The sequence below is a fragment of the Caenorhabditis elegans genome, chromosome II (genome assembly GCF_000002985.6).
Source record: "Caenorhabditis elegans chromosome II".
Taxonomy (NCBI): Eukaryota; Metazoa; Nematoda; class Chromadorea; order Rhabditida; family Rhabditidae; genus Caenorhabditis; species Caenorhabditis elegans.
The window spans coordinates 13,448,153-13,470,345 of NC_003280.10; the positions used below are offsets into that span (position 1 = coordinate 13,448,153).

Below are 22,193 nucleotides of genomic sequence, written 5' to 3' on the forward strand. Positions count from 1 at the left end.
ATTTTAATATCTTTTTTCAAGAATTTTTAACATTTTTATCAAATTTTTTTTTTTTTAACTCAAAACCAAAGCTCCGCCCACAAAATGGATATACAAAATGGGGCGGAGCCTAATATTCAATTTTACTTTTTTACAAGAAGCCAAAAGTTGTAGAAATATACATATTATTAGGAAAAAAACATTTCAAAAATTATTTAAACAAAATCTCCGCCCCGCCCATAAAATGGGCATAGGCTCCGCCTACAAAAGGGGCGGAGTCTAATAGCCGATTTTTTTTCAAAAGATTTATTTTTTCCGAAAAACCTCAAAACCAAAGTTCCGCCCACAAAATGTTTTTTTGCTCCTAAAATCCGGCTTATTCGTTTTTTTTAAATGGAAACTTTTGAGATTTTTCGAAAAAATAGCTCCGCCCACAAAATGGACCTACAAAAAAGGGCGGAGTCTAAAATCCGATTTTTTAAAAAACATGTTTTTTCCAAAAAGTCGAAATTTAGAAAAATACGCATTTTTTTCAAGAAAAATCGCAATAAGAAGCTCCGCCCACAAAATTACAAAAATTTCCTACATTTTTCAGATTTTTTTTGCTAAAAATTAATCAAATGGGATCATTTAAAAAGTAAAAAATCACGGAAATCAACCAAAATGTCATACTTTTTCTGTAAAAAATGTTTTAAAAAACTCTAGAAACACAATATTTTATGCCTGCTTGCCTGCCTGACGGGGTTGGGACGGGGGGAAAGTTCTACTAAATCTCACAAATGAAAAAAAAAAAACGCAATAGTGCGTGTAAAAATTTCCGGGGGATAGATTAATCTCAAGATTTACAGAAAAAGAAAAAAAAACTGGGAGAGTGGAGGAAAATTAACACACGAGCTTCTGGGGGCTGCCCTCATTTTTTTAGGCCATGCGAGATCGGCCACGGCCGGGTCGTAGCGATTTTCAGTTGAAAATCGCTGAAAAACGCTATGAGGGAGGCCAGAAGCCTGTGAAAATTGGGGAAAAAGGAATAAAAAAATTCGACGAGTTGTGGTGTTGGGCAAAATAATAATAAAAAACGCGGGAAAAATTGGGGGGAAAATGAAAAAAAAAATAGATCAAAAATTAAATAAAACGAGAACATTTTTTTTTTGCAGCTGCCAGCAATCGGAGAGGAGAACATTTTTTTTTGCAGCTTAAAATTTGAAATCACAGTTTCTACGGGAAAAAATAGGAAAAAATGGGAATGAAGTGGGGAAAAAATGGAAAACAAATTTTTTAAAAAGACACACATTTTCTACAATTTTTTTGCAAAAAATATATATTTAAATCCAAAATATTCATTTTTCCTCAGTTTTTGGTGTCGTTTCGTCAGTTTCGGTGGCGGCGCCGGCGGTGTCCTTCTCGATTTCCAGCTTTTGGAGCATTTCAGACGTGGATTTTAGCTGGAAAAATGAGAGTTTAAGAGCAATTTTCTCAATTAAAAAAAGTAAAAAAAAAATTCAGGCATAATCTATACGATTTTTCGAGTTTTTCCCACTTTTTCCTTCAAAAATCGCAGAGATTTCAAATTTTTAGTGAACATTTTTTGTTAAAAACACACATTTTTCATGGTGGAATTCGAATTTTTGACTTAAAATGCGTTTTTTTTCTCATCAATGTTTCCTGTATTTTATTTATCTACAAAAAATCAAGTTTAGACTTGTCTTCGAGGAGTACACGAGCTGCTGCGTAAATCGACACACATACAAGAGCAGTAACAACTATGCCTACGCCGCCTACCTACAAGGCCTAAAATGCGGTCGTAGGCTATGCGTCGTAGGCGTGAGAAATTTTTTTTTTCGAATTTTTTAAAATGAAAAATATGTAGTTTTTGAGATTTTCTAAAAAACCACCCCAAAAATTTTGGCTTGTTTCATTTTTCTCGTAGGTAGGCAGATAGGCATAATGGTGCCTAGCGTTAATTTCGAGCGATAATAAAGGTGCTGATGAGCCTTTTCTGTGGAAGTTTTCTCGGATTTTTTGGTAAAATGGAAGTAAAAATTGACAAATTCAACTTTTTTTTGGGATCTTAGCGACTTTTTTCCTGTTTTTTGAGGTTTTTCAATTTTTTGCTCAATTTCCCGGCTCTTTCCACTACCCCAGTCTGTTGCAACTACTAGGCAAATTACGCCTATCGGTAGGCATATTAGCGCCTACGGTGAATCTTAGGGATTTTTCGGCGTTTTTTTTTGGAAATTTGCAAGGAAAAACTGCCAAATTCAACTTTTTTTAATAGGAATTTCGCTTCAAAAATCGAAACTGTCATGAAAAAATTGGATTCTTCAGGCGAATTACGCCTACCTCATAGGCATGCAGGCAGGCAGACAAATCTCGAGGTTTTATAGGCGAATAAGCTTTTTCTGTGGACGTTTTTTGCGATTTTTGGAAATTTGAAAAAAAAAACAAATTTTCAAGTAAAAATTGGTAAATTCAACATTATTGTTGGAATTTCGCGATTTTTTTAACCGTTTTTTCGGAGTTTTTCCAATTTTTCGGGGTTTTTCAGATTTATCCCAGTTTTTCGGCGAATTTCAGGGATTTTTCTTCGATTTTTTTTCGGAATTTACAAGAAAAAATTGACAAATTCAACTTTTTTTTTTTGGAATTTTGCGTTTTTAAAGTTGAATTTTTCGATTTTTCTAGGTTTTTCGGGGGTTTTGCACATTTTTTTTTTCGATTTTCTGCTCAATTTCCCAGCTCTTTTCGCCTTCTAATCACTTCAGCCTGCTGCAACTCCTAGGCGAATTATGCCTATAAGTAGGCAGGTAGGCATAATGGCGCATATGGCGAATTTCCGAGATTTTTCGGCGGTATTTTTTTTTTGAAAATTTGCAAGTAAAAATTGCCAAATTCAACATTTTTTGTTGGAATTTCGCTTCAAAAATCATAAATGTTACCAAAAAATTGGATTCTTCAGGCGAATTACGCCTACCTCATAGGCAGGCCCCAGTTTTTTCGGGATTTTTTTTCTGATTTTTCCAATTTTTTCGGGGGTTTTCTGATTTTTTCCCAGTTTTTCCGGCGAATTTCAGGGATTTTTCCGCGGTTTTTTCGAGAATTTTTCAAATTTTCCAATTTTTCGGGGGTTTTCCAATTTTTTCGAGGATTTTCCCGGCTCTTTTCGCCTCCAATTCACCTCAGCCTGCTGCAATTCCTCCTTGACAAATTTCCCAAACTCCTTCATCATCTCCTGCTCATCATAATCCTCCTCAGCACCTCTCCGGCTCTCAACTTGCTCCAAATGGCTCTCCAAGAACTGTCTCTCCTCTTCCGTCAGATCATTGTCAGTCGAGTCGTCGAACGAGGAGTCGTGCTCCCCACGATCAGCCACACATCCGCCGCCGCCGCCGGCTCCCGCCGAACTTCTCACAGGTCCCCGAGCAGCCGCACGATCCCAGCCGCGAGTACGGCATTCGATAAGTGAAAAGATCTGAGCTTTCACTGAATCTCCGAGAAGCGGCGATCCTTTCGCATAGCCTCCCATAATCGTCAATATATGATCGGCACGAAGCTTCAGATCTTCTGAAGTGTCCAACTCGGCGCCGGCGACCTTGAATGCTCTCAGCAGACACTTCATATACTCGTCTTTTGGCTGGAATTTCAGAATTTCTTCGATTTGGTCGGCCAACGCTGCACCGATCTTGTCGAAGCGGCTTCCATTGTCCTGAAAAATCGAAAAAATGATGAGTTTCATGGCGATTTATATATTTTTAACCTATTTTTCAGTGTGAAATGCTTTTTTTTTAATGGAAAATTGATTTTTTGGCCATTTTGATAGATTTTAAGCTATTTTATAGGATTTTTCAGTCATTTTTAGCCCAAAATCTGTGCTCAAACACTTTCTTCTTACAATAAATCCGATTTTCCCACTGCAACTTTTTCCTCAAGAGGGACGAGGAAAAGTGGTTTCTAGGCCATGGCCGAGGGGCCGACAAGTTTCAGCGGCCATTTATCTTGCTTTGTTTTCCGCCTGTTTTCTTTTGTTTTTCACAGCTTTTTCCCGTTTTTTCTTATTAAAACAGATAAATAAATATTTTTTGCAGATGCCAACACGATTTCCAAGTAAAAAAATTATGTATTCAGTGGGCAAGCAGCGGTGAAAGTGGGCAATGCAATATGATGGATTACGGGAATACAAAACCGGAAATTGTTTTAGCATCTGCAAAAAATATTTATTTATCAGTTTTAATAAGAAAAAACGAAAAAAATCGATGAAAAACGAAAGAAAACAGGCGGAAAACAAAGCAAGATAAATGGCCGCTGAAACTTGTCGAATCCTCGGCCATGGCCTAGAAACCACTTTTCCTCGTCCCTCGTGAGGAAAAAGTTGCAGTGTTTCCTTGACTCTTTTTCATGATTTTCTGAATTTATAGGCCAAATATGTTTTTTCCAGGTAAATGGAAATTCGATTTTCCTAATTGATTTGTTACAACAAAAAAAACAAACATTTTACACTGAAAAAATGTGCAAAACAGGGGTGTGCGGCAAATTTGCCGAATTTTTCGTTTGCCGAGCTCGGCAATTTTCAAAAAAGTAGATTTGCCGAATTTGCCGCACACGTCAAAAATTTGACAGTACAATTTTGACTAAAACTATTGATTTTTTAGCCAAAAATTTAGTAAAATGACACAAAATTGAGCTATTTTGATGCTTAAGCAGACATACTACGCGGAACTTATTCAGAAACCAGATGTGTGTTAAGAATTCAGTAGTTTTGGTGCTCCAAAAAACATAAAAAATATAAATTTTTTCCGAGTTTGTTAAGCACGGCAAATTTGCCGAATTTGCCGAATTTGCCGTGCTCGGCAAATATTGAAAAAAGAGATTTGCCGAATTTGCCGAGCTCGGCAAATTTTGAGATTTGCCGCACACCCCTGGTGCAAAACTCAATTTTTAGAAGAATTCATTCATAAAATCGAATTGAAAAATTTTTACAAAAATTTCACGATGTTTAGGGCAAATTTTTTTTCGTATTATCCGAAAAATGATTCGGAAAATTGAATTTCTAGTAAAAACACGTTTTTTTCGGCAATTTTGGAAGAATTCCGGCCGTTTTCAAGATGTTTTTTTTTTGTGTAATTCAAAATAAGTCAAGAAAAATCGGATTTATTGTAAGAAAGTGTTTGAGCACAGATTTTGGGCTAAAAATGACTGAAAAAATCCTATAAAATAGCTAAAAATCTATCAAAATGGCCAAAAATTCAATTTTATAATTAATTTTACTGGAAATTGGATTTTCCAACCAATTTTTTGGATTATTCCAAAAAAATTGTCTGAAAAATCGGAGCTTCTTAAAAAAAATTTTTTTGCCTTTTTTGATGAATTTTTAGTGATTTTTCATGATTTTCTGAATTTATAGGCCAAATTTGTTTTTTTCAAAGTTTTAAAAAAAATTCGACTACACCACCTTTAAAAATGTTTCCTTTATTTTCTGAAAAAAAAAGTCCGTACCAAAGTCAATTTGACAAAAACTTCAGCATAAAACACTGCCATATAGACACGTGAATCATTTTCCAACTGCTTCCGGCCCTCATGGTACTCTCCAAGAGTTGGCACAATAAAGACACGCAGAAAATCCTTCACTTCATACGACAAAGTCTTCAAAAGATTTGAAAATGTGTTCTGCGGATCGGCAGTACGGAATTGATTGGGTTCCATAGTGAACGCCATTTCGATGATCAACTTCACTCCGATCTTCTTCGACACCTCGTCCATTTGAGGATCTTCGAATCGCTGACGAATCGCTGATATCCACGTCGGCGAGTCTTCTTCTCCTTCGGCTATCAGTTGTTCACAGCCGACGAGAATCTGCAAAACAAAATCAAAAATTTGTACAAATCTTGATGAAAATAGACATTTTTTGCAATATTTTCTTCAAAAAAAACTGCTCATAATTTATTTTTTCAGCAGAAAATTAGGCTTCTTTTGGTTTTTTTTTTGTAAATTTTTCTGCAGAAACCTCAAAAAAAAAAACTAGTACAAATTTAGCAAAAAAGAGAAAAATGTTTTCTTCTGAATTTTCCAGTATTTTGAAGTACTTTTTACAGAAAAATTTCCAAACTTGCATAATTGGGGAAAATTGTTTTTTTGTTGTAACTTTTTCTGTAGAAAACTCGAAAATTCGTAGAAATCTTGCTAAAAATTGACTTTTTTCAATTTTTTTCTCTCGGAAACAGCTCAAAATCCAATTTCTGGCATTTTTCAATTCAAAATTTGATTTTCTTCGATTTTTTCGAGAAAAAAAAACATTCCAAATGAACAATTTTCTTTTTTTTTTGTTTTAAATAATTTTAATTGTTAGTTTCTGATTTTAGAGAGAATTTTAAACGGCAGAAAATTCAAAATTTCGCTGAAATTGGGCATTTTTCCAATTTTTTTCCCAAAAAATTCTTCAAAATCCTAATAAAAAATTTTCTTATTCCGAGATTTTCAATTCAAATTTTTGCGAAAATTTGATATTTTTGGATTTTTTTTTTCAAAAATTGTTCAAAATCAATTTTTCAGCCAAAAATTTAGGTTTCTTCTGACATTTTTCAATTAAAAATTCGGTTGTTTTCGATTTTTTCGCCAAAAATTGTATTACAAGCACCGAAAATATTCAATTTTAAACCAATTTTTCCGGGTTTTCTGTCTAAAAAATAGTAATTTTCAGAAGATTTTCCAATTTTGAGCTGAAAACTCCTCATTTTTACCTCCGTCAAGTACGGCGAACATTTGCTCGCGTTGATTTGCTCACTGAGCTCAGGCGACGGATGATATTGCTGTGATTGTTGGCCGAATTGAGCAAACGCGTCGATACCCTGAAAACGCTTCGAAAAATTGACAAAAAAAAACCGGCAGGCAAAAAAAAATCGATAAATCGATACCGTATCCTCCTGCTGTTGATACATAACGTTGTAGGAAGACGACGGAGCAGACGTGGCGGCGCCGTACTGCAAAAAATCAATAATTTAATTGGAAAAATTGAAAATTTGGAGCAAAAATTCAGAAATCAGAGCTTCACGGAGCAATAAAACATCAATTTTTGCTAATTTTCTAATTTTCTGGAAAAAAATTCGAAAAAATGGCTTCAAAATGAAGAAAATCACAAAAAATGCATTAAAATGGCTAAAAATTCATCAAAATTGGCAGAAAATCGATTTTCTGGCCAAAAAAAGTTGCGTTTTCATTTTTTTAACAGAAAAATTGACCATTTATTGGATTTTACAAGAAAAATTGTTTGGGAAATCGAATTTTTTGCCAATTTTGCGGAATTTTTAGTCATTTTTATGCAATTTTTAAAAAAATTTTCTTTTTTTTAAAGCCTTTTTCCTAATTTTTGCTTTCGAAAATCAAATGTCAAGGGTTCAATCCTCACGAAATAACGATTTCAGGCGAAATTATGTGATTTTTACGCCAAAACTACGGTATTTCCGGTCTCGACACGACAGATTTTGCGTTAACTGCAAATAGGTGTGATGCGCCTTTAAAGAGTACTGTAGTTTCAGAATTTTCATCGACTTTTCGTGCGATAATTAAATATATTTTTATCGGAAAATAAATCGATGAAAATTCTGAAACTACAGTACCCTTCAAAGGCGCACACCTTTTTGCATTTAACGCAAAATTTGTCGTGTCGAGACCCCGGTGATACCGTGTAATTTAAAAAGATGTTCAAAAATCGAGGAGCTCCGAAATTTCAGATCCTCTGAAAATCATTCTACATTGGAATTTTTCACAGCAAAGGATCGACTTTCTGGCAGAATTTCAAGCTCAATTCCGGCAATTTGCCAGTTTGCCGGAAATTTTCAATTTCGGCAATCTGCCGGAAACTTTAATTCCGGCAATTCACCAGTTTGCCCATTTGCCGGAAACTTTAATTCCGACAATTTGCCAGTTTGCCGGAAACTTAAATTCAGGCAATTTGCCAGTTTGCCGGAAACTTTAATTCCGACAATTTGCCAGTTTGCCGGAAACTTCGATTCCGGCAATTTGCCGATTTGCCGGAAACTTCAATTCCGGCAAGTTGTCAGTGTGTCGGAAATTTTCAATTCCGACAATTTACCGGAAACTTTGCCGGAAACTTCAATTCCGGCAATTTGCCGGAAATTCAAAATTCCGGCAATTTGCCGGAAATTTAAAATTTCGGCAATATGACAATTTGCCGATTTGCCGGAAACTTCAATTCCGGCAATTTGCCGGAAATTTTAAATTTCGGCAATATGACAATTTGCCGATTTGCCGGAAATTCAAAATTCCTACAATTTGCCGAAAATTTCAATTCCGGCAATTTGCCAAGTTGCCAGAAATTCAAAATTCCGGCAATCTAGTTTGCCGGAAACTTCAATTCCGGCAAGTTGTCAGTTTGCCGGAAACTTCAATTCCGGCAATTTTCCGGAAAAATCGTTTGCCGTCCACCTCTTGCTCCTTATCATTTAACACGATGAGCAAGCGGTGGTGGCTGGTGAATCACAGGAAACTTCCAGTGAACGTGTCAGCCGTTCAATTAGCCGAGAAAAAAAACGATGTACTACACAACTGCAAAGCAGAGGGAGAAAACGAATATTCCTCGTTCTCCTAGTGATGATAGATCGAGAGAGAGAGACACAGCACAGCACAGCGGTAAACTATTCGAGAAACAAATGGGGAGAGACCGAAACGCAGACACAGGAACCACACACAGCTTTTGCGGGAGAGGGTGTTCTGAGGGACGGCGGGAGTCAATCGACCCGCCACCGCCGCCGCCGACGCCGAGAGAGAAAAAGTCGGACACGAGAATCGAGTTATGTTATATACCATCCTGTGCTTTCCGTCGACCATTGTTAATACTGTGTATGTGTTTTGTATCGACTGGTGAGTTTGTGTGTGTGTCGCATCAATTTGCTCCGTTTTGCTCTACGAACAATAAATCAATAATCGGAAGGGAGTGGTTTTTTGGGGTTTTTTTTCCCAAAAAAGCCTTGATCCTAATTTTTCTTTAGTGCTAAAAACGGAAAAAAACGACGGATCCCGAAGAATTTCCATTTATTTTTGAAAATTCTGGCATTTACGAAAATTCACGTCAAAAAAAATGAGTGAAAATTTTGAAAAAATGCCACATTTTAATGAAAAATCGTGGATTTCTTAGGCCGGGGCTTTTTCCGATTTTTTGAGAAGTCTCATCGTCAAATTCGGTCATTTGAGGCCATTTAGGCACCTAACGAGAAGTAGTACGAGTCAGGGGGCGGGCGGCAAGCGATTTTTCCGGCAAAGCGGCAAAACGCTGGAATTTGCCGGAATTGAAATTACCGGCAATTGCGGGAATTGAGGTTTTCAGCGAAAAATTAAAAATTTCTTGCAAATCGGCAACTTGCCGGAATCAAAATTTCCGGGGAATCGGCAACTTGCCGGAATTGAGATTTCCGGCAAATCGGCAAATAGACGGAATTAAAATTTCCGGGGAATCAGTAAGTTGCCGCTGGAATTGAAATTTCCGGCAATTCGACAAATTGCCGGAATTGAAATTTCCCGAGAATCGGCGAATTGCCAGAATTGAAATGTCCGGCAAATCGGCAAATAGACGGAATTGGGATTTCCGGGGAATCGCCAAATTGCCGGAATTAAAATTTCCGGGGAATCGGCAAACTGGCAAATTGTCGGAATTGAAATTTTCGACACATCGGCAAATTGCCGGAAGTGAGATTTTCGGCGAATCGGAAAATTGTCGGAATTTAGATTTCCGGCGAATTGCCGGATTTGGTAATTTCCGGCAAAACAGCAAATTGCCGAAATTTCCGGCAAACTGGCAAATTGCCGGAAATGCGAATATCCAGCAAATTGCCGCAACTGAAAATTTCCTGCAAAACGGCGAATTGCCGGAATTGGAAACTTCCGGCAAAACAGCATATTGCCGAAATTTCCGGCAAATCACCAAATTGCCGGAATTCAAATTTCCGGCAAATCGGCAAGTTGCCGTTAATGAAACTTCCGGCAAATCGGCGAATCGCCGGAATTGAAAATTTTCCGGCAAATCGGTGAATTGCCGGAATTGGAAATTTCGGGCAAAACAGCAAATTGCCGAATTTTCCGGCAAATCGACAAATTGCCGGAATTCAAAATTTCCGGCAAATCGGCGCATTTGCCGGAATTGAGAATTACGAAAAAAAAACGATTTTTCGTGAGAAGTTAGCCCCAGAAATGAGGTTTTTCATGAAAATTTGCAAATTTTTCAGAATTTTTCACTTAGTTTCTATGGTAAAAACTAAAACGCTCGGTAAATGCTCAAAATCAACAATATTTGCGCTTTTTCACGGTGAATTCGTGGAATATTCGTCGGAAAAACGCTGAAAAAGGTGGAAATTCTTCTGAAAAAACGCCGAAAATGACTCATTATCTGCCAAAAACAGAGAAAACGGCACATTTTTGACCAATTCTTAGCAAAAATGTATGATTTTCGATGGAAAAACCGCGTAAGAACACTGAAAATTGCTCATTTAGACCCATTTTCTCGTGGAAAGCCGCTCTTTTTGTGGTTTTCTCCTGAAAAATCGCAAAAAAAGCTAAAATAGGTTGAAAATAACGGTTTTTGACCCATTTTTCTCGAATTTTCCGCCAGAAAATCGTCCTTATATGCTGCTGCTGCTGTTGCTGGTAGAGTGAAAAATTAGCCCAGAAATGAGGGTTTTCACGAAAATTTGGCATTTTTTCGGTGAAAATTCGAAAAAAAAAAGCCTCAGAACTGTTTTTCTCTTGAAAACCAACGAAATTCCTCAGAAAAGACTTCAAAAAAAGCCGGATATCTGTCAAAACCGGAGAAAATGGCGCTTTTTGTGCCAGTAGGGCCGATTTTCCAGGGAAAATCCACGTTAAAAACTATTTTCGTCGAAAAACGCCGTCGGAAGGCAGAAAATTGCTCTTTTAGGCCCATTTTTTCGCAAAAAATATCTGAAATCGGTATAAAGGACCATTTTTCTCGAATTTTCCGCCAGAAAATCGTCCTTACATGCTGTTGCTGCATAAATATCAACAAAATGTGTGCTTTTTCACGAAAAATCCGAGTTAAAAGCCGTTTCTGCAGCTGTTTTTCTTCGGTTTTCTCCGGAAAAACCGCATTTTTTCGCTTTTCCTCGGAATTCTCTCCCTGAAAATCGTCCTTACATGCTGCTGCTGCTGCTGATAGTGTTGCTGATGAACGGGCGGCCCATTGTAAAACCCGTATTCTGCCGGAGGCTGTTGTGCATGGCCCCGTGGCACAAATACGTTTTTAGTACATTTAGACCAGAGATCGGCGGCAATTGCCGTTTGGCAGAGTGCCGATTTGCCGGAATTATTGATTTTCGGCAAATTGCCGGTTTGCCGGAAATTTTGATTGTCGGCAGATTGCCGGTTTGCCGTTTCCCTAACATCAATTTGCCGGTTTGCCGCAATAAAGAGGTGAAAATTCGATAAAAAATGAAATCCAACTACCACGACAAGGAAATGTTGGCGAAATTTCAGATTCTTGCAAAATTTGGTTCTTTTGTGGAATTTTTTACGATTTTTCATGAAAAAAATAGCCCAGAATCGAGGTTTTCATGAAAATTTGGCATTTTTTACATTTTTTGAGGTTAAAACTTGAAAAAAAAGCCCCAGGAATGGTTTTACGGGAAATTCTCTTGAAAATCAAAGAAATTCCTCAGAAACGACTACAAAAATGTGTGGATATCGAATTTGAAGTTGAATTATCTGTCAAAAACGGAGGAAATGGCACTTTTCGTGCCAAAATGTACTATTTTCGATTAAAAACCCACGTTAAAAGCTATTTTCGTCAAAAAAAAAAGCGTCGGAAGTTTTAAAATCGCTCATTTACGTGATTTTTTCCAGAAAAATCGCAAAAATATCTAAAACAGCTTGAAAATAATGGGTTTTGGGCCATTTTTCTTGGAATTTTCCGCCTGAAAATCGTCCTTACATGCTGCTGCTGCTGCTGATAGTGTTGCTGATGAACGGGCGGCCCATTGTAAAACCCGTATTCTGCCGGAGGCTGTTGTGCATGACCCCGTGGCACAAATACGTTGGCATTCGCATTAAACATGAATTGTTGCTGCTGCTGCTGATGGTAGTGATGTTGCTGCTGATGCTGTTGCTGGTGTTGCATCATATCTGAAATTAAAAAAAATCAATTTTTTATCGATTTTTTTCCGCTGAAAATCACAATTTTGCTGCTGTTGCTGGTACTGCTGCTGCTGCTGCTGGCGGGGAGCATACGCATTCATATTGTACTGCTGTTGCTGACGTTGCGGCGGGTACCCGGCATACTGCTGAGGCCTCCCTTGCTGCTGCTGCTGCTGATTATTATAGCCGTAGCCAGCTGCAAAAAAAAATCGAAAATTAATTAATTAATTAATTTAATTCAGGAAATTCCGAAAAAATCCCGAATACCCTGCGGATTTTGGTACAAATCATCCTGATTTTGCTGAGCTGGCGGTTGCCCGGGTCGATTCCAATTGTTATATTGCCAATTACCACCGGACATCTGCAAATTTTGAAAATGATGATAAATCTGGGAAATCTCAATTTTTGAAATTTCTAGCAAAATTTCTGCCCTTTAAACCTCTTTTTAACGCTTTTACAACATTTTTTGAACGAAAAAAGCTGCCGAAAATTAGCAGCTTGCTGGCAAAAAACATCAAAATATCGGCTAAAATGAAAAGTCCGCAATTTGTCGTCATGGTGTACACACACACCCACACCCAAAACAACACATTTGACGAGCAATGTAATTAAAAGCCATGGCAAACTGGTTTTCGGCAAGAAAACAATATTTTGTGACACTTTTCTCTCTAAAAAACACGGAAAAGATAAGAATTGATACACATTATCAATTGGAAATATTGATTTTTGAGAATTTCCTAAATTTTCTTGCTTATTTAATAATTCCAAAAATTAAAAAAATTAAAATTAAATTGTGAATTCGTTTATTCATCGTTCGTTTCGAGGAATGCAAACACATGGACATGAGGGGTCTCGTGGGGCACCTATCAATTTACACGTAATGATTTAGAAGAGCTACTCGTATATATAAACAGATCAAGAATGTGAGAAATGGTCGGGAAAAAGGATAAAAGATTAGTTGTGTGTGTGGCAATTTGTGTGAAGATAGGGGGAATCTACTCTTCCTCGGCAATATCGAACAGTTGTGGGCTTGGCGGTCTTGACGAGAAAACACGTCGAGAGCTGAGCTTTCGGACTGGGCGAAGTGGTCCCGAAATCATTGGCGAGGTGAGGTGGCGGAGCATCTGGAAATTTGGGAAATTTTGAGAATTAAAATTAAAATTAAAAAAAAAAAATTTTTTTTAACGGCCAAAAAAAAATTTTTTTTTTCGAAAATTTTTTACCAACCTTCTGCTCAATATCCTCAATTCTCTTCTTGAATTCTGGATGCTCTTGGTGCTTTCTCTTCGGTTTTTTCTCGTCCTCTTCGGCACAGCAGTTGATAACGCACAGAACTGTCATCCAGAAGAGCTGCATGCACCAATTTTGGAGGGTTTCGATGAGAGCATGAGCGAGCACTTGTTTCGCTTGTGTCGAAGGCATCTGCAATCGAAATTTGATTAGAAATCGACGGGGAAAATCGGTGAAAATCGGTGAAAATTAATTAAAGAAAATTTGAGCGTAAGATGTGGTGCATTGTGTGCATTTGTGTGCAGTGCATTTTATCTTACGCGCAAATTTATTTAATGAATTAAAATATTTTAAATTGGAAGCGAAAATTCATAAGAAATTGAAAAAAAAATGAAAAAAGGACAATTTACAAAAATTAAACAAAACACTCACCTTCTGAGCAGCAAGTCTTGATTGGAGCTGAATAAAAGCAGTCGATAATTCGTTACTCTGTTGAAGCATCGTTCGCTTGTCTTGTGTATGTGTCAATGACTGAATGAATTGCTGACGGCTGGTGGTCTGGGGCGTGCTGTGTGTATTATAAGAGAGATGATGATAGGGGGGCGAGTGTGTGTGGGGAGGAGCCTAACATAGGTTCACGTGAACAACGCGTTGCGTGTTCTTTGGTACAAAGTGTTTTCCGCGCGCGTCGCTTTTCGCCCCCCGCCGTTGATTGACAAAGATCTCCGTATCACTGACAAAAAGATAACAAGGAAGATCGCGGCGGAGAGATGACAAAGTTCTTCTTTCTCGCTATTTTTTATTGTAAAAATCATCGACTTTGCACCTAGTTCATTGTGTGTGATTTTTGTGATAGAACATGAGAACTTTGCGTGGCCGGCCGAACGACCGAGATGTGTACTTTTTTTTTATTCAGCAGGAAAAAAAAACTTTTAAAGTGTCAATCTTGCATTTCGGTTTCTGCACTTTTTATCAGGTGAAAAAAAAATAATTTTTCTTAAGACTGCTGAAAAGAAATTCGTCTGTAGTACATATTTACGGGCTGAAAAAAAAGTCAGCGACCTTTCGAGTTTGATCGTTCTTCGGTTTGAACACTTTTCGAGAATAATTGGTGTCATCACGACTTGCCGATTTGTGGATATGGGCGGTCTGAAAAATGATGGGATTTTCTAAAATTTATCGGTTGAAGCTGAAGTAGTTGTTTTCGGAGTCAGTCATTATAATTCTGTGGAGCTGGCCTTTCTAGAAAATACCCATTTTGGAAAATAACCGAGTTTGCTTGCCGTTTCTCAAATTTTCAGCGAATTGGCAAACCGGCATTTTGACAAAAATAGAAATTACCGGTAAATTGGCAAATCGCCAAAAATAGAAATTTAAGGCAAATCGGCAATCCGGTAAATTGCAAAAATAAGAATTTCCGGCAATTGGCAAACCGACAAATTGCCAAAAATGGAACATTCCGGCAAATCGGCAAATCGGCAGTTTGTCAAAAATGGAAATTTCCGGCAAACTGCCAAAAATATAAATTTTCAGCATATCGGCAAACCGGCAAATTGCCAAAAATAGAAATTTCCGGCAAATCGGTAAACCGGCAAATTGCCGAAAATATGAATTTCCGGCAAATCGGCAAATCGCCAAAAATGGAAATTTCCGGAAAATTGCCGAAAATAGAAATTTCCGGCAAATCGGTAAACCGGTAAATTGCCGAAAATGGATAATTCTAAAAAAAAATGGCCAAAAATATAAATTTTCGGCAAATCGGCAAACCGGCAAATTGCTAAAAATGGAAATTTCCGGCAAATCGGTAAACCGGCAATTTACCGAAAATAGAAATTTCCAGCAAATCGGCAAATCGCCAAAAATGGAAATTTCCGGCAAATTGCCAAAAATATAAATTTTCGGCAAATCGGCAAACCGGCAAATTTCGAAAAATGGAAATTTTCGGCAATTCGGCAAACCGGAAAATTGCTAAAAATGGAAATTTTCGGCAAATTGGCAAAACGGCAATTTGCCAAAAATGGAAATTTCCGGCAAATTGCAAAAAATATAAATTTTCGGCAAATCGGCAAACCGGCAAATTTCGAAAAATGGAAATTTTCGGCAAATCGGCAAACCGGAAAATTGCCAAAAATGGAACATTCCGGCAAATCGGCAAATCGGCAGTTTGTCAAAAATGGAAATTTCCGGCAAACTGCCAAAAATATAAATTTTCAGCATATCGGCAAACCGGCAAATTGCCAAAAATAGAAATTTCCGGCAAATCGGTAAACCGGCAAATTGCCGAAAATATGAATTTCCGGCAAATCGGCAAATCGCCAAAAATGGAAATTTCCGGAAAATTGCCGAAAATAGAAATTTCCGGCAAATCGGTAAACCGGTAAATTGCCGAAAATGGATAATTCTAAAAAAAAATGGCCAAAAATATAAATTTTCGGCAAATCGGCAAACCGGCAAATTGCTAAAAATGGAAATTTCCGGCAAATCGGTAAACCGGCAATTTACCGAAAATAGAAATTTCCAGCAAATCGGCAAATCGCCAAAAATGGAAATTTCCGGCAAATTGCCAAAAATATAAATTTTCGGCAAATCGGCAAACCGGCAAATTTCGAAAAATGGAAATTTTCGGCAATTCGGCAAACCGGAAAATTGCTAAAAATGGAAATTTTCGGCAAATTGGCAAAACGGCAATTTGCCAAAAATGGAAATTTCCGGCAAATTGCAAAAAATATAAATTTTCGGCAAATCGGCAAACCGGCAAATTTCGAAAAATGGAAATTTTCGGCAAATCGGCAAACCGGAAAATTGCTAAAAATGGAAATTTTCGGCAAATTGGCAAAACGGCAATTTGCCAAAAATGGAAATTTCCGGCAAATTGCCAAAAATATAAATTTTCGGCAAATCGGCAAACCGGCAAATTGCTAAAAATGGAAATTTCCGGAAAATCGGCAAACCGGCAAATTTCCAAAAACAGAAATTTCCGGCAAATCGGCAAACCGGCAATTTTCCGAAAATGGAAATTTCCGGAAAATCGGCAAATCGGCAATTTGTCAAAAATTGAAACTTCCGGCAAATCGGCAAACCGGCTGCCGGAAAATGAATTTGCCGGCAAATCGGCAAACCGGCAAATTTCCAAAAATAGAAAATTCCGGCGAATCGACAAGCCGGCAATTTGCCGGAAAATGAGTTTGCCGCCCACTCCTGTTTCACAAATTCTAAAAAAGCTAAAAGCCCAATGTGAATGGCGGCGAAATTTGGAATCTGATCTATAGAAATGCACAAAATGCGCTTAATAAAATGTCTGACTTAATTCCCATTTCACGCGCTTCTGGCTTCCTTCATATTCTGAAATGTAAGAGTTTGTCGAATTAGGCCATTTCAACTCGGCCATATCTGGGGTAGATTTACGACGCGTTGCGTGTCGCGTCGCGGCTAGGTTTTAGTTGTAAAAAGTACACGACTTTCGTGTACTTTTTTTTCCACGCGCTGTCCGGCAGGCGATTGTGTCAATGGAGCGCGAAAAATACAATGAGGAAGGCCAGAAGCCCATGTCATTTTTAAAATAAAATGATGACTTTAAGAACTTTCCCAAATTTTTCTCTCTATAGACTAAACTTCAATTGGCTACCCCACCCTGAACGCATTCGCTTACAAGTTGATTATAAATTTTCACTTGCAAAAAAAAAAAAACTCCCCATCGACCTTCAAATCCTATCCCTATCATCTAATATCCCTTCTCCCAACTGTAAATAACAAAAATCCCGACCGGAAGATCCATCCATTGATTCTTGATGTTCTCCGCTTATCATCTCACTCAATCTTTTGCCTACCTTTTTCTTTGTTTTCTTCCAATAGTTGCAAGTCACAAAATTTGCTGTCTCATCAGAAAATTGTTCCAGCTTCACCTATAACTAGTCAACAACATTCTTTTGCAGATACCAAACAACATGCATTTCATCGCCGCCACAGAACACTTATCGCAGGCAGCCACCGCGCTGGACAGAATTGATATTCGCTCTTTACTGCAAAACCCCAAAACCAAATCAAATTGATAAAGAGAGAGAAAAGATAGTTTTTCGTCGCCATATATATGTACACACAAATATGTAAACATGTACATACACCCAACTATTGGAACGTGTTCGTGTCCAAGGCCTTGAAGGGGAAAAATGAATGACTGAAGTTGAAAACAACAACTTTTGGAAAAGGAAAAAAATGAAAACAATGTGATTTGAAACTGTGTGACCTTGAAAGATCCGCCGGTAAATAATGACGACACTTTTTTGTATTTTTCTTGCTGGAAGATGGAAGATGGAATAAATTAGATACTAAAAATAGCATAAACAAAATATTTTTGGAATTGGAATCTAATTTGCCTCCCCATAAATTACGAAAATACCTCAAGGGTCTTGAGACAAAGATCGTTGAACTTTGTCATATTTTGTTTTTGCAGGGCCCCAGGAGATTTTAAGGGAAAAACGTCAGCTGACGAAAGAAGGTTCGAGATACTCGGAAGTTTAGACCGGTTCATACCAAGATTTATAGTTTTGGAATGGATTTAAATAGGGAAGGGGTTGACAGCAAAATTAACCATATTAAAAGAGCTTGGGCAAAAAAATAATTTTCTCTGAAAACGTTCGAAACCATCAAAAAATGAAAAAGGGCAATTTTTTTTAGTGTTTGGAGATCAATTTTGAGTCCTCTAATTACAAAATTGACCATTTTAGAAGAGTTTCAAAATTGTGATTTTTTGCCATAAAATGCCCATTTTCGCCACTTTTTAAAAGTTTTTGATGGGTTAAATCTAGATTTCCTTAATTCAGCATACATGAATTAGCCGTTTTCAACAAATTTATACAACTTTTTATTTTTGCCCAAATTTTTTTTGGCCATCTAAGACTGTCCTTTTTTTTGGCAAAAAAAATAATTTTTCTGAAAACGTTTGAAACTACTGGAAATTGAAAAAGGGCAATTTCTTAGTGTTAGGAAATCAATTTTGAGTCCTTTAACTACAAAATTAACCATTTTAGAGGAGTTTCAAAACTGTATTTTTTTGCCATAAATTTGCCATTTTTGCCACTTTTTAATAGTTTTTGATGGGTTAAACCTAGATTTTCTGAATTCAGCATACATGAATTAGCCGTTTTCAATAAAATTAGACAACTTTTTATGTTTTCCAAATTTTTCATTCATTTTAGAAAAGTAGCAAAAAAAAAATTGCCGGTTTGCCGATTTGCCGGAAATTTTCAATTCCGGCAATTTGTCGATTTGCTGTTTGCCGCATATCTAATTTGCCGAAAATGTTACAAGACGGAAACACTTGAAACTGTTGCTTTTTAAATTTTTTTAAAACAAAACACAACATTTCGACCTTCAAGTACATCAGCACTTCTCCCCACATCTATAGTTTGTATTTAGCAGTCGTCTTCTAAAAACAAATCACTATCAATTGAAATGATGTATCAAAAACACATTTATCAAAACATTTGTTGTGTTCCCTTTTTTTTGGGGTAAAAATTAAAGATTGCAGACTAAATTTCTTTAAAAAAACCACAGTAGCACGTTAATATTAATTACGTTAATTATAATACCCTATAGTAATTATTTATCCCCATAGTAGTTAAATATAATAATGTAATATACAGTAATGTAATATCGTAAATGAACAGTAATATTAAATACGTTAATAGTAATTCACTATAGTAAATAATACCCTATATTAATTCAATATAATATCGTATATCAACATTAATATTAATTAGGCTAATGACAATACACTATAGTAATTAAATAAAATATCGTTCATCAACAGTATGAGTAATTAGGTTAATAGTAATACCCTTATAGTAATAAATTGTCCCCCATGGTAGTTAAATAATAACATAATACACAGTAATATAATATCGTACATCAACAGTCATAGTAATTAGGTTAATAGTAATACCCTATAGTAATTAAATATAATACTGTACATCAATAGTAGTAGTAGTTAGGGTAATAGTAATACCCTAAAGAAATTAAACATTTTCTATGGTAATTAATACCATATAGTAATTAAATATAATATCGTACATCAACAGTAATAATAATTACGTTAATAGCAATACTCTATAGTAATTAAATATAGTATCGTACATCAATAGTAATGGTAATTACGTTAATACTAATAGCCTATAGTAATTCATTATCTTCTACTGTAATTAATAACATATAGTAATTAAATACAATATCGTTCATCAACAGTAATTGTAATTACTTAATTACTCACAATCAGCCTCTTTTCTCTATTAGTAATCTCACACACGCCCAAGATTATAACGATATTTTATCGAGTTGCGTTGAGATCTGGAGACCCTAGTAATTACAAAAACTATGGTGCTTCATGTATACAAGTGTTGTTAATTTGTTTTAGAAATTTGCGTGCAGTTTTGGAAAAGACCCTAGACACTAGAAAGCTAGAACCAGAGCGTAATTAGACTATAGTATGATGAAGTCATCCATGTTGTCGTTGACACATTAAGAGAAGAATTTTGCATCATATTGCCACACATCATCATTTTTAAAATGCAAACCTGAAATTGGTTAAAGTTTCTCGAACATTGATCATACCGACTTTTTGGAACAAACAAGTCCTTATCTCTGGAACTCGGAGAAGAGTTGTACGTCGTTAATACCTTGATAAGAGTTGTACCAACGTGTTGATATAAGGATCGGGAGAGCACTTATCACCATTTTTCCAGAATTGATTTTTATCGGGGGAACTTAATGGTCAAGGTTTGATTGTATTGGGGAAGACTTGAAATGGAAAAACTTGAAGAAACGGGTAATAATTTCGTGTTTACATAGTAATGAAATAAAAAAAACCTGATGCATATATAAACTGGACATTTCAGAAAAAACAGCCTTAAAAACCCCTAGAATTGGGCTGAACACGAAGCAAGGCTTGAGGATGGCTTATGGACTTCTCTGATGAATGAATGGTGGCCATAGCTTTTTAGCTCAGACGCTTCCAGATGGGTCACAGGACTATGGCCTTTTGAGTAAGTACCCAATAACTAAAAAACAACATATTGAGAAATCGAGCTCTCGGCGTTGAAGCTATAGACTATAGTCTAATTAAGGACCATGGACTTATCTCCTGCTAAATTCGGCCATGTAATACGGTAACTCCAACTAACACTGTAATATTGGGTAGAGTCACTCATGTTGAAGGAAACTACATAGCTCTTCTATAAACCTATCTACCGGCAAATAGAAAAAAAAAGACGAAGTAATGAATAAATCGGCCTCTCCGAATAAACCTCCCGCACCGCCCTTCTCCGAATTAATTACGGTACCGGAACGTAGACTACAAATGAATTCCGAACACCGGTTCGTGTTCAGGACAAAGTCCATTTATCGTTCCAAAGTAAAGGTATGGATTACATAGCGGTAGTTTAGACGTGGCCAAAGTTCTGGCGATTAAATAAAATCAGGCTAGGTACGAACCGTTTATATTGAGCCATCACTAAGAGTGGAGAAACCTAGGCCTAATTTTGGTAGGCTTTTCATCAGATTAGCTTTCTGGCACACCTCTCTAGCAATTTAGTTGCTCCTCGAGCAAAAGTCAAAGTTGGCCTACTAATTGTGAAGGGTAATACATGGCCAATAGTTGACACCTAATGTCCACTCATCTTCTTAACAATGAAATTCCTAAATTTCTTTGTTGAAAGCGCGACCTTCTCTTCAATTTCCTCCAATTCTTCTCCAACTTCAAACATCACTTGCCTTCCCCTCTACTCCACTATATTTCGTCATGCTTACACTTAGCTGATGGTGGAAGCCACCTACCACTAGTCAGTCACGGACAAAAGGCATTCCTCTCGTTCACGTGAACAAATGTCTCCGTCGAGCGGAAGGCCTCGCATGCACCCAGAGATCGATTGCAGATATCAGTGATAAGCGATAGATCACGTAGTTCACGTGAAGGGTCTCCGTGTCTTTTGCGATAGTCGGAAATGTTGCTCGAGCAGTAATTGCTCAAACGATGAGTTATATGTAGTACAAAGAATATTTTAAAATTGCTATTACCTTGTTAACTGCATAGTTATTCATAGTTATGCATAGCGAAAATTCTTCACATTTTGCCGGTTAACAGCAATTCTACATGTAATATATATATATATATATATACTTATGTATATGTAGCCTCTACCAACTTAAGTTACACCCGGTCAAAGTTCATGACTACACAGACAAGTGTACAATTTGATGCAATTAGTCGAGTTCACATGATACCGAAAACAATCATGTAAATAATTGATGATGATGCTAGAATGATGCCAAAGAGCGGCATTCTATGACGTAGTCGGTTCTTTAGTCGTCTTGGTGATGCGCGCAGGATTTTTGATTATGATTAGCTGGCTGCTTGAAGTGTGAAGTGATATAGATGATGATTCATTAGATCAACATATTATTCAGAAAGCTTTAAATAATGAATATTAGGAAGCCAGGATAGGCTTACTCTTGGGCTTAGGCTAAGGGTCAGGTTTAGGTTTAGGCATAGGGCCATGCTTAGGCTCAGGTTAGGCTTAGGCTGGGCTGGCGGAGGAAGAAAGAAAAAAGAAATTCCAGAAAATTCAAGAAATAATCCTGGAAATCAAAAGAAAAAACTACTCAAAAATCGTGAAAAAAGAATAACAATTCAAAAAACTGGCACAATTCCAAAAAACAAACCAGAACAACACAAAAACTCTCCCAGAAATAAGGTAAAAAAAAAACACTAAAACTTATATATTATAGGGTATGTAACAATTGCCGAAATTCATAATTTTCGGCAAAAAAATGGCAAACCGGCA

The 22,193-nt window shown here is 36.8% G+C and overlaps 2 protein-coding genes and 1 non-coding gene across 7 annotated transcripts; all 3 read right to left on the minus strand.

The window, feature by feature from the left end:
- Nucleotides 1–682: 682 nt before the first annotated feature.
- pqn-27 lies at nucleotides 683–12,490 on the minus strand (the record flags this gene model as incomplete). Of its 3 annotated transcripts, NM_001383981.1 has the most annotated exons (8): nucleotides 683–1,421; nucleotides 3,155–3,682; nucleotides 5,470–5,826; nucleotides 6,711–6,818; nucleotides 6,885–6,950; nucleotides 11,927–12,117; nucleotides 12,170–12,325; nucleotides 12,397–12,490. In NM_001383981.1, 8 exons carry the CDS (start codon nucleotides 12,488–12,490, stop codon nucleotides 1,317–1,319), a joined length of 1,605 nt encoding a protein of 534 aa, NP_001370044.1. The 3 variants fall into 3 exon arrangements, with proteins under 3 accessions (NP_001370044.1, NP_001254388.1, NP_001254389.1); NM_001267459.3 differs by lacking the exon at nucleotides 12,397–12,490 and having other exon boundaries at nucleotides 1,317–1,421; nucleotides 12,170–12,230; NM_001267460.3 differs by lacking the exons at nucleotides 11,927–12,117; nucleotides 12,170–12,325; nucleotides 12,397–12,490 and having other exon boundaries at nucleotides 1,317–1,421; nucleotides 6,885–6,908.
- A 427-nt stretch (nucleotides 12,491–12,917) lies between these two features.
- Nucleotides 12,918–21,450, minus strand: E01G4.3 (uncharacterized protein; the record flags this gene model as incomplete). 3 transcript variants are annotated; one of them, NM_001267461.3, is made up of 5 exons in its annotated part: nucleotides 13,125–13,253; nucleotides 13,357–13,551; nucleotides 13,792–13,917; nucleotides 14,422–14,508; nucleotides 21,427–21,450. In NM_001267461.3, 5 exons carry the CDS (start codon nucleotides 21,448–21,450, stop codon nucleotides 13,125–13,127), a joined length of 561 nt encoding a protein of 186 aa, NP_001254390.1. The 3 variants fall into 3 exon arrangements, with proteins under 3 accessions (NP_001254391.1, NP_001254390.1, NP_001254392.1); NM_001267462.5 differs by lacking the exons at nucleotides 14,422–14,508; nucleotides 21,427–21,450 and having other exon boundaries at nucleotides 12,918–13,253; nucleotides 13,792–13,948; NM_001267463.3 differs by lacking the exons at nucleotides 13,792–13,917; nucleotides 14,422–14,508; nucleotides 21,427–21,450 and having other exon boundaries at nucleotides 13,357–13,485.
- On the minus strand, nucleotides 13,603–13,712 carry mir-4929. The gene has a single exon (NR_051836.2). It is a non-coding gene; the product is annotated as a pre-microRNA mir-4929 (primary transcript).
- Nucleotides 21,451–22,193: the final 743 nt, after the last annotated feature.